The 17244-nt window shown below is 35.3% G+C and overlaps 1 protein-coding gene across 6 annotated transcripts in view; it reads left to right on the top strand.

Moving 5' to 3' along the window:
- The window catches only part of LOC110812991 (ARM repeat superfamily protein), a 34849-nt gene extending 17850 nt beyond the window's left edge, over positions 1-16999 (top strand). For 2 of the 6 annotated variants that reach the window (XM_088216406.1, XM_088216398.1), the window contains exons 15-24: positions 3582-3717; positions 4302-4451; positions 5326-5411; positions 11530-11717; positions 12272-12364; positions 12684-12871; positions 13020-13131; positions 13275-13432; positions 15535-15651; positions 16153-16999. In XM_088216406.1, the coding sequence (XP_088072532.1) occupies positions 3582-3717; positions 4302-4451; positions 5326-5411; positions 11530-11717; positions 12272-12364; positions 12684-12871; positions 13020-13131; positions 13275-13432; positions 15535-15651; positions 16153-16377 (1453 nt within the window). In that variant the 3' untranslated portion in view covers positions 16378-16999. Of the gene's footprint in view, positions 1-3581; positions 3718-4301; positions 4452-5325; positions 5412-11529; positions 11718-12271; positions 12365-12683; positions 12872-13019; positions 13132-13274; positions 13433-15534; positions 15652-16152 lie in introns of those variants that run through there. The other 4 variants (XR_015817988.1, XR_015817986.1, XM_088216405.1 and 1 more) reach the window with 4 other exon arrangements.
- The last annotated feature ends 245 nt before the right edge of the window (positions 17000-17244 follow it).

Raw genomic sequence — 17244 nt, 5'->3', positions numbered from 1 at the left:
ATGTTGCCTAAATTGATTCTTCTGCCGATAAGTCCAATTACATAATGGAAATTACAAAAAATGATCTTATTCAACAAAGGTGACATCCACAAACATTTAAAATTTTTGTTGACGTAACACTTATACCCCTTTTGAGAAAATAAGTATCCCACAAACACACAGTTCAAGACTCTAGGATCAAGTTTTCCTTGTTGATGTGAATGAATGTGAACATAGGCGGCACACCCAAATTTTTGCTGGACCAGATGGTTTGTTACACTTATTTATGGGTAGAATTTGGAAATGGTTTCTAGAGGACTTTTGAATTTTAGGGCACTCAAAGATAACCAGTTAATAATATATGTGGCGATAAGGACGACTTTTCCCCAATGTTGTGCTGGGACGTGGTTATGAAAGTGACTATTATTACATTCTGCCACTTTTTTTTTTGTAGAGTGTAGACGTATGATGATTCATGAATAATATATTCTTGTTGAAAAAAGTAAGAGATTGTGTGGTTAAAAAAAGTCTCACGCGTTATTAGTGAGAAATTGTTTTATGTGTCTTCCAAATCAGGTTTTTATCATTTTTCAAAATTGGGGTATTATGTGGCTAACATCTAATATGAACTTGAGTAATGAAAATTATGTAACCCTATTACAATCATCAATAACACAAAACATCAAGGCCTAGAAATATTGAGAATGTGAGATAGTGCTCAAACACCATTATGGATTAAAAAAAAGTGAAAGTATACTTCTTTTATTGCTAAGTGGAAATTGTACATGCTTATGTTTACTAACTCGAATACACTGCAATATGAATTCCCATTACCAGAATTTTTAAATGACAGAGTAAACATAATCTTTAAAATATAGAAGGATGGATGATCAAGTCTCTTGTGCTAGAGCCAAAATTTGTTGTTAGGATCATAAAAATAGTGGAGAAAGATCCACTAGGTCTATCCAAGTTGTATAATCCGTTTGTGCCTCAGCATGTCCAATAATCTTTCTTGAGTTGTGATCTTGAAAGTCATAGTGAGAAGAAAAAAACGTTACCTTGCAGTTCAAATCTTATGATAATTTTGGTGATTAACACAAGATTTGTACATAGTATAGGAACATGTAACACATTGTTTGAAAAAAGGTAGGACTCAGTTTGATTTTGCCTACTAGCAATAGTATTTAGAGAACCATGATAATTTTCCTACTACTAGGGGTTTGACACATAACAACAAAAATATTTAGAAGTATTAGTCATATGATCGGTAACTCTTGAGTCTACTATTCATGAATTCTCAAACGGTCTATCCAAGACACTGAAACCATGTGAGAAAGAAAGCATACTTGAGTATTTCATCAGATTTGTACCTGTGAGTTTCTCAAGATCTTTTAATCTGCTTTACAATTGTTCTATCTCAGCCTTGAATTCTTTGAGACCAATAGTTTTGTCCTCCTCCTGGTGGGCCACCTGGGCCTGTTTGTGGAATTTTTGTGGAGTGTTCTTATAAACTTGGTCCTTGCTTGAGGTATTGGGTTTGCCATGGAGTTTCAGACGTTTATTTTTGGCATGTCTGAGTTTCTTGCAAAAGGTACATTAAAGATTATCTCTATTGCGGCACAAACCTGAAATTTTCTGCTTGGCTTAGTTCCTTTATATGTTGGCATGGTTTGAAGTCTTGGAGATTAACACTTAACTATCAGTGGGCCAGGATTCTAATATGATCCTTCTTCTGCTCTCTTCTGCTGATACAAAGGCAATTGCCTCATTTAGTAATGATATTTGGTCTTTGCTAAGATTTGAACCCTTATTGAGTCCAGCCAGAAATTGATAGGCTCAGTCTTTATCCACAAATTATTTGAGGTGAGCTGCATTTTTGCTGCAGTCCATCGTAAGGCTCTGGTATTGAATTTCCCTAAAAAATGATTTGGAAGACCAGTGCACCTCCTAGAATTTCCTTCTTCGCTTGGAAAGCCACAAAAGAACATCTCCTAACTATTGACAATCTCATGAGAAGAGGGTTAATATTGACCAACAGATGCTTCCTGTGCAAGAATGATGCAGAGGCCACCAATCACTTATTGCTACGGTGCCCTATCACATACAATCTTTGGACATTGGTCTACGAGCTTCTGGGTATTTGCTGGGCCATGACTGGGTCTGTCAGGAAAGAATTACTGGCCTGGGGAGAATTGTGTAAGAAAAATAAACATTACAGACTTATCCCTCTTACCTTATTCTGGGTCATCTGGACATAAAGAAACAATAGGGTTTTTGGAGGGAAAGAAGATAATTTTGTCAATATCAAGGATAGATGGTTTCACTATTTTGGTTCTATTGTTTTAGGAGATAACCTTGATAACTTGACTGATCTTGGTTTTATTGTAGATATGCTTATTAACTTGTAAATCTTGTGTACATGGATGGTGTCCCTTTGGCACCAACACATCAATGCAACTCTATAAGTTTATTTTTTTGTTAAAAAACTCTGGTATTGATCAAATTCCTTCCGTCAACCTTTCGACATGTCAAAATATTCAGTGACTGACATGTTCTCTTATTAGAAACATAATTGTTTTATTTATCTCTTGTGACATAGAGGTCTCCTGATTTTGGTTCAAGACCTAAGAGCTGGTTGAGCATTCCTTTTCTCTTGAGAGTGATTCAAATTAATTGCGACTAACTCAAGTAATCTTTCCTAATGAAGCGATAAGCACTCTGGATTAGCTGAAATTCGCTATTGTTTTAGGTGGGTTTCCCTTATGGGAATTTGTTTCTGTATTTTGGGATGTAATCTCCGATATATTTCAATGTAAGGCAATTAAGGCTAAATAAAAGGTCGCGAGAAGGATGTTGTTACTAGTAGATAGTGCCATTGTGTGCCCAGGACAGAACCACTGCCTAGAGCATCTGAGCAGGAAGACTGCGGCACAGGTATTGGCGACCTGCACGCGGTTGGGTGGGCCATAACTTAATCTGCACATAGCTGGCAGTGTGTAGCCAAGGAGGCTGGATGTACGACAGAAGAAGTTGGGGCGTGTGATTGTGGCGGGGCCAGCCAGACAGAGGTTGTGCTGTTGCAGGCGTATGGTGTTGGCCGCTGGGGCTGTTAGGTTCTGGTGGCTAGGGTCGGCTATAAAGACTAACTTGCGGTGGAGATGGCCGGTCTGTGGTGGCTGACAACTAGTATTGTGGTGGCCAGGAAATGAAGACTGGCCCCCTTTAGGGTTTCTTATTTCAACAGTAAAGGCTGAACACGGTTTGCAAAAAAGTTTAGGGTTTCTTAACTTAGTTATCTAATAGCATGTGAAGAATGGTTGAATGTGTATTATATTAAATATTATAATCCTATATATACAAGTTTTATAGAATAAAAAAGGAAATAAACAATTAATTATATTAATTACAAGGTGTATTTTATCCCAGTGTCCTTTAACTTAATTACATACTCTCTTTAACAGTTTTGTCTGCATGCCTTCTTTTTAGTTCTTTACAGTTCTCAAAATAAATAAATAAAGAAATGAAATCTACTTCTTACATATCATCAAACATTGCCTCTTTTAGAGTTACCCTTTCATTTGAGACTAATTTGCTACTTTCAGATTATTTCTTGCTGCGGGGATTGTAGAACCTCTATGCTCGCATGCTTGTGCCTCTGCTCTGCGTAAATTTTGTGAAGATGCTTCTGCTGTAATTTATGAACCATCAAATTTAGAGATCTTGATGTGGATTGGAGAGGTAGTGGAACATTTGCTTAATGCTGAATGTTTTATCTGTCTATACACAAGTATCCTTACACACATGAGATGTGATTATTAGCTTTTTTTTTGGGGGGGGGGATGTGGGGGTGGAATGGCAGCCACTTTGTTAGCCTTTGTTTTAATTTTTGTTTTGGTGTGGAAACTAGTTTGGGCTATATTTAATTGCTTCAGTTATTAGCATAGCCGGTGCTTCTGGATCTCTGCTCTTTTGCCTACTTTGAGAAATTATCACTGAAGGTGCATATCTGCTTCCTTATGCTTGGTATTCAAGTTGGCACATCTACCAGTTTTCTAACCAAGCTGGTGGATAAGAAGCTCTACCAGATATAGTATTCTTGTCAGGAATCTCTTATTTATTTGTCGTCACTGGGTCTTGTTTACTTTTTGTTTTGTCTCTCTTTCTATAATTGTTTCTGTCACTGTAAGCTGATTGGAAAACATCCCATGAGGTTGTTGCTTACATGTACATGTTTTTCATGACATCATCATTTTCTTTTTCTTGGTCTTTTAAAAGGATTCATTTTTCTGTTTTTCTATTTCGTGTTATTTTATTTTTTCCAGTCTTTGGAGAAGATGTCTTTACCTCTTGAAGATGAGGAAGAAGTTGTTAGTGCCATCAGTATGATTCTTGGCTCTATCTCTAACAAAGAACTAAAGAGCAACTTATTGGCTCGATTGCTTTCTTCTAGCTATGAAGCTATTGGAAAACTTGTAAGTTGTTACTGCTTCTTGCTTGCTCTTCTCTTTAATGTTATATATCTAGTTTGTTCCATATCTTTTGGTTCTCTTGCTCCAGCTTTTTATTTCGTATTATATCCTTTCATTATAATTTACTTGTGAAACTTCACTACAAGAGTATCTGTTGTTAAGTTCTGTTTGCCCTCCATAATGAAGAAACTTTCAGGGAATCAATTCGGGTATTTGCACGGAGATCTTTTTAAATTTATGTTAATCTGCTTCAGACTTTTTGTTTGAGTTTTTAGAATCCATTTTCACTTAGGTCTTTATCCAAAATGTGTGTTTGTGTGCTAGATTTTCTTGCTTCCCTAAGCTCTGACCTGTTACTTTAGGGACCATCTAAACTTGGGATTGATCACTAATTTCAAGTTGACTTGGTTATGCTCTGGCCACCATCTTTGTTTTGGAGTATTTTGTTTTCTTGTCTTAACCCTCCTTGTTATAAATCCTTAGTCTCAAAAAGATTGTACATTCTTAGCTTTCATCAAGGAACATGACAGCTGCAATTTTGAAGATGATATTTGTGATGATTGTTTTCCTAGTACTTCTGATCTTCCCATCCTAGAGTTTCCATTCTCTCCCCTACCTAGGCAGGAAAAAAGAAAAGCAAAGAGAGAAGAAAGTGCTTCGTCCTATAGAAAACCGAAGCAAGCATATTTTGTAATTTAGATACATTTCCAGCGGTAGCATGCTGCTTTTGATTTTGATTTGATTCTTTGTTCCTTGATAATCTGGAGAAGTCTTCTCTCTTTTGTGATATGGACTATCATTAAGAAATAGCAGTTACTTAGCTTATACTATCATTGGTCAATTTATGAATTAAAATTAACGACTTGGTTCCTTTCAGATTGATGATGACAATGACCATTCTTCCAGAGCGAATCTAGCTACCTACATGCAAATTTTAAGCTCAGCAACAAGAGGGCTGTATAGGTATGCACACATCACTGACTTGGTTATCTTATGTGCATCATGAATTCTTTTCAAGAAAGTTTCCGTGCACAACAAGTAAGCTTTTGATGAGTAACATTAAAGCCTTCAAAAGTCTTTGTACGTGATTATGTTCATCACCCACAACTAGATCCTTTGGTAGGGAGTCGAACAATTTGGTACATAGAGCCAGTAGGTAAGGGGGTTTTATATTTCATGTTCAAATCTTTCTTTAAGGACTTATCAAGATGATCGTGAATGAGATAGTATTAGGGCTTTGTCTTACTCTCTGGATGGTTAGAAGTTCTAATGGAATTGTCTGCTGGTCAATTGGGTGCTCACAAACTGGGGAAGGCAGCATGCACTATAAGTCTGGTGAGCGACATGATGGCACTCCAATGATTGAAATGGTGCATTCCTTCATCTCTTGTTACACCAAACTCAACATTCTACAGTTTGATGATTTGGTTGATCCTCCAGCATGGATTGGCCACTGCAAACATTTATTTCGTCATGAACAGACGGCTGAATAACAAAAGTTATTCTGGCGTCTTTCCATCTGGAAGGAGAAACCCTATTACTGTTTGTCAATTGAAAGGGAGTGACCTCACATCACTTGGTAGGATTCAAGTATTCTTTGCCATCTGCACTTTGTGCTACCCATTAGAAGTAACAAACATGGGGAATTGAGCAAATTGCGGTTGAGGGGAACGGTGGCTGATTATCAACGAAAAGAATTGTTGTCTGCACAAGCTAGTGGCTTGAGTTTGAAACAGAGTTTGTGCAAGAACTTAGTGATCCTCAATCCTGATTCATCTTTCATAGGTCTTTTGTTGACAACCATCTACAATCAATTTTATGAGGGCTACTAAAAAACCCTTAAGCAGATCTCTATTGATTTTTATTGGATAAGGTTTGAAGCAAAATGTTTGTGATTTTGTTTGTCCTTGTACTATTTGTCAACATAATAAGGTAGAGCACCTAAAGTCCGTAGGTCACTTCCGAGATAGATTTGGGCCGATATTTCACTTGATTTTGCAGACAACCTTCCAATCTCTTGTGGTAAAATGTTTTACTTATGGTTGCAGATTGTTTTCCAAATATGCTTACTGACGCAACTTAAATTTTCTTTTGAGATAAAAAAATGTAGTATATTAAATTATACTGCACCAAGGATGTGTTACCCATTTACAAAATATTTGCAGCTTAGTTAATTTATCAATGACATTCCTAAAATTCTCCAACCTATAAATGTCATAACCCGAAGTCAAAGAACCAAAACATGTATTCATCACACCCTTCAGACACTATTGTTTCTCTCTTTCCACACCACCCAAAAATAGTTAAAGGAATAAGATTTTCAAATTTTTTCTTTGTATATACCCCGTCCCAAGCCCATAATTCTTCTTTTATAAACCATACACCATTGTCCAAATGTTATACACCATTGGACACCAAAAAAGAATGCGATTACAAGATTCAACAGCTTTCTTGCATAGGTAAGAATCATTCACCAAAACTTTACCCCTTTTCATCAACTTATCTATGGTCAGAATATATTCTCTTCCCGCTTCTCATGTAAAGAAAGCTGTTCTTAGGGGTGCATTCACCTTCCAAATCTGATTGACTTAGAACCAAACCAACCTTGCCTCATTCTTTTTAACCAAGTGATTATAAAAGGATTTGACAATGAACTCCCCATTTGTCTTCAATTTCCACATGACCCTGTCCTTGTTGTCATTTAAATGCACATTGGACAAAATCTATAATAATTCCTCATATTTTTCTATCTCCCAATTGTTGAAATTCTTTGTCACAGTCACATTCCGCTCCCTTCTTTCATTATGCTTTTATATGCTTCCTCCACAACCATATTCTTCACTTGTCTGATAGTATAGATCCTCGTCAATTGAATTATGAGACTACCCCTTCCGATCCATTAATCTTCCCAAAATCAGATTTTATTCCCTCCCCAGTCTCCATTGAATACATTCCTGAAATTGTTGTCTCCCCATATCAATCTTCCTCCACAATCCTATCCTGTGATGCCTCACAACCTCTCTAGTTAACCTTCCACCATCATCCATTCTCCAACGCACATCAATAACTTAATTCCATAATCTCCCTTCATATCTCATATACCTCCACATCCATTTTTTATCTAAGGCTATATTCATCTCAACAGACAATCTAAACCCCAATCCACTCTATTCCAAAGGCAACTTCACCTCATCCCACTTCACTAGATGATATCTTATCAGGAACTTGATATATAGTTTGGATTTAGAAGAAATAGAAAGAAAGATGAAGAAAGCCGGGAGAGAGAGAGAGAGAGAGAAATGGTGAGATGTAAGTTTACTCAAGTTTTAACAATTGTCCATATCTTTTATTCCTTGAGTACATGCTTAAATATAGGCTATAGATTAGGAATTTGTAACCGCTGGTTATGGTGATCTTGGATCTTTCTCTCCTAGGAAAAGACAAAATACCCTTGTACAAACTTACCTTTTTTACCCTTGTATATTATTCCTTTTTTACCCTTGTATATTATTCCTTTTTTACCCTTGATCCCTTACAATACATTCTCCTTAAACATCAACCTTGTTCTCGAGGTTGAAATCCAGCTTTTATTTTTTTAATTCTTATTTTATTTTTTATTTTTAAATTTATATATATATTTTAAGCAGATTTTTTTTGCTTAAAGCATTTTTTTAAGTAGTTTGTTTTTTTATGTTTATTTTTTAATTATTATATATATTCTTAAAGTAATTTTCTATTGCTTCAACCCATAGGAAATTAGACCATCTCTGAATGGCCCCTCCCCACCACCAGCATACCCTTATCGGCCGCTCTAATCGCTCCATCTCTCGGCGCCATGGTAATGTCTTCTTCTTCTACCTTTTCTTCGTCTGTTTGTCCTTGTTGCACCTCTCCTTCTTCCATCTCTTCTTCTTCTGCTTCTCATTTTCCATATTAGAAACCATCTTAAGAATGAGAGGCTTGCAAGTTCCCATCTTGATCTCGCAAGTATTGAAACGGAACTTGAGTAGAGCTTCCAGTTGGTAGCTCTTTTCATCTAGTTAACTGCCAAGAGCCATGATCTCCGAAATGGGAAGCTTCTTGCCAAAAGTCAGGCTATCGTAGTGGACAGAAAGGTGGACGAGGGACAAACCTTTAAGGTTTCCATTCTCGACCACTATTGCTTGAGAAAGAAAGAGAAGTAGAGCAGGTGAATCGGTCCTGTTCAAAATATGGGTGAATCGGTTCGAATAGGAGAAGTTAAAAAACTAGATTTGATCTGTGTTTTTTGGGCCGATTCAATAACTGAACTGGGCTTTCTTTTTTCATCTTAACCCCAATTCTTTTTTTCTTCTTCATCATGTGGAAAAGGGGTTGATAGGATCGTCTTCTATCCAACAGGTGTGGCCGCTTGAGCCATCAGCTTCGCGTCTTCCAGGAAAAAGACATTGCTGCACGTCATCTCCATCTCCATTAAATATTCAAACTGCTGCTGCAACTGCCTTTTGAACTTAAGAACTTCGCCCACGAGATTAGGTAGCAGTTGTTCCACCTCTCACTGTCGGCTCCACCTGCTCGGATGACTCTGATGCAAAGTTGTCTCAAACCTAATACATCGTTCGAATATGAAAGAAATAGGAAGAAAGCAGAGAGAGAGAGAGAGAGAGAGAGGCCTAGAATTGACAAGATGTGAGAGAAAGATTGTAACCGCTGAGTTCATGCTTAAATATAAGCTATAGAGTAGGAATTTGTAACCGCTGGATATGATGATTCCGAATCTTCCCCTCCTAATTTATTATGATTGAAAAGACAAAACTATCCTCGTACAAATTTACCCTTTTTAACCCTACATATTATTTTTTTTATTTTCCTAATTTACCCTTGGTCACTTACATATCTCCTACTCCTTTCATCCTTTCATAGGAACCGACATTGAATATTTTCTAGATTTTTCGCCACGTTTAGTGGCAATGTCAAAGCAGATAAATGATAAATAGGAAGTTTTAGAAGCATGCTTTTAATGAGCGTTAGCCTCCCACCCTTAGAAAAGTAGTTTCTCTTCCACTCAGCTAGTCTTTTGTCGGAATTTCAATCATAGGATTCTAAGTCCTCACATCTTTGTATTTGGCTTCTAGTGGAAACCCAAGATACTTGCTAGGAAGCTTTACAAAGTTATATCCCAAAACCTTGGTAAGCCTATCCCCATCCCTACTATCTCCTAATCTCACCATTTCTGATTTATTCTGATTAATATTCAAAGCAGAAACAGTTTGAATGCACAACTGAACATACCGAAGATTCAATATCATCCCTATTCTCGAGCTGACAGAAAATCAGAATATTATCAGCAAAGAATAAGTGAGAGATCTCCACTTGATGGACACCTCTTCCCACCTTCACTACCCCCAACAATTCCTCCCCAGCATTGTCCAACAACCTGCTCAATGCTTCCATAACTATCATAAACAGAAGAGGAGATAAATTATCTCCCTATCTCAAGCCTCTAGACGCCCTGAAAAAGGAAGAAGACTCTCCATATACCATCACCGCAAAAGAGATTGTAGTAATACACAACTTTATCCACCTCCTGCACTTTTTCCCAAATTCCATCCTTCCCAGCATATAATCCACAAACTCCCAATTGATATGATCATACACCTTCTCCATATCTAATTTACATAGTATTCTCTCTTTCTTGTTGCCCACCATCTCATCCACCACTTCATTTGCCACTATAACCTCATCCACTAATGCAACTTAAATACATTATTGAGTGCACCAATCGTACGGGTAATAAAATGATAAGTAAAGATATTGTTTCCACGAGGATCGAATTGATTGTGTTCTTAATATAATTACACTATGACGTTATTTTAGAAATCGAAATCAAATTTATTGTTTCTATTATAAATGCAAACAATAAAATATAAACTAGCCTACTATTAGCGAGCGTCTATTTGATACTAAAATTCTAATGATTAATAAGTATTAGGGATTCGATTTCACATACATCTCAAATTTGCAATGACTAACAAACGAATGAGTTCATTATTGTTAATGCACGAAACAGTAGAATTCTCAATAGTTTAACTGTCATTTTCAGGTAGAAATAACTATCCCAACTAGATTTAATTTTTATGTCCTTCTCAAATAGATTCTATGTTAAATTTTATTGAGATGCATTAAGTTATGTGGAATCTTTTTTCAGTTGAATGTCCCTCTCTAGTACATTTAAATTGACCACACAAATTTCTTAAGATGCTTATTTGGCCCAGTTCTATTCCATGCATAACCTACTCTATAGATGCTTGAGTCGTTTCCCATTCAAGGATCGATTTTGGTATTTAATATCGGACAAAGTTTCTTTTGCGTTACCTCATTATGGATAAATCCATAATCCAAGAGTAAAGGTATTAAGAATAATAGAGTATACTTGTCATACATAAACATCATATAAGTCTCATTTAAATCCATTAACTCTGATTAAAAAAAGTTTGGATCCATCTGTAATTCAAATTCTCGATTTATAAATATGATACCATAGAAGATAATTAGGTTGGGTGACCAAATATTTTAAAAGTTTGAATTGATAGGAAGTGACTTAAATCTTGTAATTATATTCTTAGACACTCTTATATACTAAGTACATGCAAACTACATGATGTATTGTGATTTAATTTAAGTTAACAGAAACAGAGTAGCTAGAATTCAAATTCTCAATCTCTATGATACTATAGAAGATAATTAAGTTATGCGGCCAATTATTTTAAAAGTTTAAGTTGATGGAGAAAGACCAAATATTTTTTTTATCTATATTCCAACAATTAGGGAAAAAAGAAAAAGAAAAGAATGGTTAACGTTTCTTATTTGCTAATATTGGCTGAGGTTTGGAGTTTTTTCGATTTTCAACAATTTTTAAGCATTCCCATCATATTAGCTCTTTCTTCTGGGCTTGATAATCTTGCTAAATTATCCAATAATGCAGTTCTCTTTTCATGTTTTCCAAATTACAAGTAAACAGGTCAGGAAGATATGGGGTTTAGTTTTTAAAGAAAACCTTTTATTCTTTTTCTCGTTTTAGATTTCATTGCTTACTTTTCAGGATGGGAACTGTCTTCAGTCATCTTGCAACAAGTTCGCCTGCTGGATCTGCTTCAGATGATCCAATTCTCGCTCTGCTGACTGTTTTTTGGCCCATGTTAGAGAAACTTTTTAAGTCTAAACACATGGAGAGTGGTAGTTTATCTGCTGCAGCTTGCCGGGCTCTCTCACTTGCAGTTCAATCATCAGGTATTTGGTACTCCTTTTCAACAACCTTTTGGACCCCTGACCCAAGTACCCAACTGTTTAAGTTAGGTTTGGGATTCTCTAACAATTGTGTCTGGGGATTAAAGCTGATTGATTTTTAAAGTCAAGCAAGATATACATTTTCATTCTTGTGGAAAGTTTTAGAGAAAGGAAAAGCAGGCTTTTGATGGAAAAGCTTGCTGCTCAGATGCAGTGGGGTCCCTAGTAAGAATACAATTAAAATGAACTAAGACCCTCTACCTTTACAAGGTAACTTCCAAAAGATTAAATATGAATATTATTTATGCCTTATAAGCTTAGTTATAGGGTATTTTAATTTCCTAGAGGTACTTATTATGACTTCTTGGTCCAAATTAACTTTGTTAATTTTCTGGCTGTACCAAAGCTACACTGCCATTATCATGCATAAATCTAGTCTATTCAACCCATTTGTTGCAAATCCCAAACAATGTCTTTTCTTCTTTTGATAAAGAAAAACAAATTAGATTCTGAACATCTTAATAGCCATCTCTCTTTTGAATGAATTTCATGTGCAGGTCAACATTTTGTCACGCTACTGCCTAATGTATTAGACTGCCTATCAACAAATTTTTTGTCATTCCAAAACCATGAATGCTACATCCGAACAGGTGAGGTGTTTGGTTTATGATAAACTGTGCATTTGCATCACAGAGACTTTCAACTTTGCCGTGGGTATCTAGATTTTTTTCAACTTTGCCCAAGTACATTACCATCAACTACTTCAGTGTTGAATTGAATTAATACTATTGAAGATTGATAACCGCTTGATATTTTCTTTTTCATTTTATTTTATGTTGACTGTGAAGAAATAATATTGATCATCAGTCATGTCTTCTGTTGTCATTCTTCCCATTTTCTATTAATATTTTTGCTTTTTTTTTCTATTCCCTTTTTTCGGGTTTTGGGGCAACGTGGAAATCATTTCAGCTTCCATTATTGTTGAAGAATTTTGTCAAAAGGAGGAGTACGGGCCTTTGTTTGTTACCACTTTTGAGAGATTTACCCAAGCATCATCAGTCATGGGCCTTAATTCTTCATATATATGTGACCAAGAGCCTGATCTAGTGGAGGCCTATACAAATTTTGCATCGACGTTCATCCGTGGCTCTCGTAAGGTTTAGTACACCCATGATTTATTGATTAATCATGTTGCTTTTACTTGTGTTTTCTTAACCTATAATGGCTCATGAATGGAACTTGTTTGTTGGGCATTTTCTGAGACTTACATATAGCAAAGTAATAAAGTTGCCTAATGTATGTCAGGAAGTATTGGCTGCATCAGGTGCCCTTCTTGAAGTTTCCTTTCAAAAGGCAGCTATTTGTTGCACAGCAATGCACCGTGGAGCAGCACTTGCAGCAATGTCTTATTTGTCTTGTAAGCATAATGTGTTCCTTTCTTTTTGGTGTTAATGATCTGAGAGGAGGACAAGAAAAGATGCACTCTCTCTCCCTTCGTTGCTCCTATATGGATTTTTTTTTTTGTTTTATATCTAACGACACTGATTTGAATCTTGTAAGGTTTCTTGGAGGTAGGACTAGCCTCTTTATTGGAATCTATGACTTGTATTTCGGAAGGATCATTCAGTGACATGGCAATTCAGGTCGTATCACGTAGTGGAGAGGGGCTTCTATCCAATGTGGTGTATGCTTTACTGGGTGTTTCTGCAATGTCCCGGGTAATTGCATTTTTATGCAACCACCAGTATAATTTTTGCCCCCAGACACTAGTTCAGCATTCAGTTTAACACTGTGTTTTGAATAAATGAATTCTAGGAAAACAATTGGGAATTTATTTGCAAATCCATATATACGTAAGTATATATAACTAATTTTTTTCTGTGCACTCGGTGAACATTAGATTATAAATACTTTAAGTCTATTAAACAAATAAATGCATAAAGTTTTCTTAGTTAAATCATGAAATAATTTAGAGAAATTTTCTGTATTAAATTGCTTCCTGTATTTTCACTCTATCAAATAATAAGAGAAGTTCATGTATCTATAATTAAAAATCATGCAAATTATAGTAACTTGATTACATATAAAATATTGAAAAGAACTCTTTACGCATATGTACTTCTGTAAATTATTAATCACCTTTTCTTATTTTCTTTTAAGTTATCAAAAAACATCATCCTTTATTCCTGATCACATTCAAATATTTTCTACTAAGCATTTGCATATTCTACCATGATTGTATTCTTTTCCTGGATATGCATATTTTTTGCACTTAGTATTATTCCCAACTTTGTTGTTCTTTCTAAAGGAACTTCTCCGTATAACTAAGTAGTGCATTCTGATTCTGTCAATTTTACGGCATGGTGCTTCTTTGTTGGGGTTTGGATATTATAGTTGGTTGGAGTGCAATGTTAGAATTTAATAAACACACCCAATATGCTCTTAGTTCTCTGGAACAGGGTGGTATTTTGGCTTCTTTGTGGGCTAAGGCACACGGATTTTTGTGGTCCCGTTTACAAATTAACTGGGAGGCTATTCTATACTTAGGCCTTCCTGTTCCTGTTTCTTTGTTTACTTTTTTGTTCGCTTTTACGAGGATGCCTTATCTAAACTTTTTTTTTGTAATTTTTTCTATCCTTCTTAATAGTTTTTTTTTTTTTTTCAGAAAAATAAAAACTTATTAGTTTTTATTCAATTTGAAAATGAATTTGAGAGCCTCTTTTAGAGAAAAGAAAAGGGCTTGGAATATTTTTTGCACTTGTGTTTCTCCAAGTGTATTCATTTAGTAAATTTTAGAAAATAATTTATAATATATTGAAATCTATTTGTAAATCAAACTTTTCTTTACTTTATTTATGAGTGAAACGTTTGTTTGTTCCACAAAAACTTAAAGCTGGCACGTGTTTTGGATTTGGTTATTATTGTTCGTTTTTGGAACAATATCTTTAAGAAGAAAACAAAACAATTTCAAAAGAAAATCTAAAATATGCCTGACCTTTCTCTTGCTTTTTGGGGAAAATCTGCTGGCTACTGTATGGTGTCTGATTCATGTCTCCGTCAATTGTAATTTTAGTTCTCCTGTTAGTCTAAAAATATGTAAATCGAATATAGTTTTAGGTTTATAAATTATCACCAATCCATCTTGAATTCCTTAATAGTGATAATTGAATTCTTATATTTCAAGATGAGGTTTAATCCTCATCATCAAGAAATTGAAGATAGGATGGTGGTAATTCAAACATAAATTATGTTCTAATTATATAGCTAAAGACTAATGTAAGAATTATTGGAGGATGTTCAAAAACTGAAGAATGTTCCTGAGAATGTTATTGTCTATGCTTTAAATGACATAGAGGGTGTTTGGAATTTGTTAAAAGCAATGTCATTAAAGTAATAGTGTGTTTTAAGTTACTTAAAATAGATAAATTATAGCTCAGGTCCTTTATTAAAAGTAAATCATATTTTTATTATGATGTTATATGCAAGTGAGAGAGTGCTCAATGTCTTTTCCTAATTCAAACTGAATAATTGTTTTTCATTACCCGATAAAGTGCCACTACTAAGTAGATTTCTCTCTCAGATAGAAGGTATTTATAGTTTATCAAGTAATTTACGGTAGTTTCTGCTGATTCTCAATATACCATTTATCATGAAACGGAGGTGCACTTAGCATCTTTCAACATGCTTGTAATCATAAAGAAATTTCTTGGGACTGCTCTCTACCTTGACCATTACCAAGTAGATCTCTCTTATTGTTTAATTGTTTTTATATCATGGTTGTTCAGGCTTACTAAGTACAGCTGTTAAATACATTTTTTAGGTTCACAAGTGTGCAACAATTTTGCAACAATTAGCTGCTCTTTGCAGTTTAAGTGAGAGAACAACCTGGAAGGGCATCCTTTGTTGGGAATCTTTGCATGGATGGCTACGTTTAGCGGTCTCCTCTCTTTCTCTCTCATTCTATATATATATATATATACATATATATATGCAATTATATGTATGTTTTAGTTGCATGTTTTCGGATGTGTATCTGTGCGTGGGCTTTTGCATGCACGTCGGCATGAAGTTTGTATTAAGGACTTGCATGTAACAATCAAGTTTAGATTATGGCACACAGAAATGTCAGATCAAGTTTAGACTTCCATCTGATGAAAGAGCAAAAGTACTTATGTAAAATAAACAATTTTAGATTTGTGGTGCACATTAGTACCTCCTATTAATCTTTTGAAGCTCCAATTTGTTCACTTATTTTTGCAATTATGCATGAGCAAACCCTTAAAATGTGGATGTACGCTTAGCTATGATTTATGATGATAATGTTATGCTACATCTGGACCTTCAGTTGTTTTCCCAACTTTTTAAGTCATAACCTTCAATTAATGCGCTTCAATAATTTTTTCCAATCCCAAGTATTTTGAAAGCTGAGCTATTCCAGGTGCAGGGCCTCCCAGTTGAGTATCTAAAACAGGGAGAGGCAGACACTATGTTGCCAGTTTGGTTGGAGGCTCTTGGCGGTGCGGCCTCAGACTACCTTGAAAGCAAGTGTTGCAATGGAGGAAATAATAACTATGGGCATATGCAAGGAAAAGGGGGAAGAGTACTGAAGCGTTTAGTTCGAGAATTTGCTGATGGTCACCAGAACATGCCAAATTTAACTTGACCGCAACCTGAGATTTAGTTGGCATCGACATCTAGTCTGCAGCTTCAAGCGCTATTCAAGGTTTTTGTCTCATTGCGAGTGTAAGGCATTCTTTTATGCATGGTCAATTTTGAGGTGTGCCACTGGATCAATATCTCCAGGTGCCTACATCCTCTTTCTCTTTGTACAGTCTTGTTCCCAATTTTGTGGTACTGCGAAGAAAGAGGTCAGGTTCTCTCCCACACTCTCTTCTTCTCACTGTTAGTGCACATGATAACTGCAAGAAGTAGATAAGCAATTACAAAATTTTGGACCGGAAAGCGATAAAACCTCCCCAATCAATAGACTAACAACTTGAGGACACATTGCCTGGACATGAGCAGGTGCTAATGTTTGTTGCAGCAGTAGCATCAGCAGCTTCTAAAGAGTATAGTGAAGTTATTGCTGCCTCATATCTGTAGAGTTATATTTAGCATATTTAATAGCTGGATTTTGTTGCTTACTCTTGCACAAAGGTTTTTTTGTGTAGGACTTGGAACTTCCATTTATCATTCAATTAATGGAATTGCCTTGGAACTTGCCATTGTTGTAACAGATTATTTTCTATTGTTCTAATAATTACTAATACAAATGTTATTCTAGATTTGAGAGATTGATGATAATAAAAAAAAAAAAAAAAGGCATGAAGGACCTAAGTTGCCTGTAATTCAAATAATTTCTAAAAATAAAAATTATAATATAATATTTTAATGAAATATTACTATAATTAAATAAACATTAGATACTAATACAATTAATTAGTTACAAATTTAGTTTAAAAAAAACAAATTAAGCATATTCAATAAATAAATGTCAGCAAAATATTATTGAATCAAAGAGCATTATGGA

The sequence above is a fragment of the Carica papaya genome, chromosome 1, assembly GCF_054855325.1.
Source record: "Carica papaya isolate Zhongbai chromosome 1, ASM5485532v1, whole genome shotgun sequence".
Taxonomy (NCBI): domain Eukaryota; kingdom Viridiplantae; phylum Streptophyta; class Magnoliopsida; order Brassicales; family Caricaceae; genus Carica; species Carica papaya.
The sequence above is the reverse complement of the archived record's forward strand: the minus strand, read 5'-3'. Positions and strand labels throughout refer to the sequence as shown.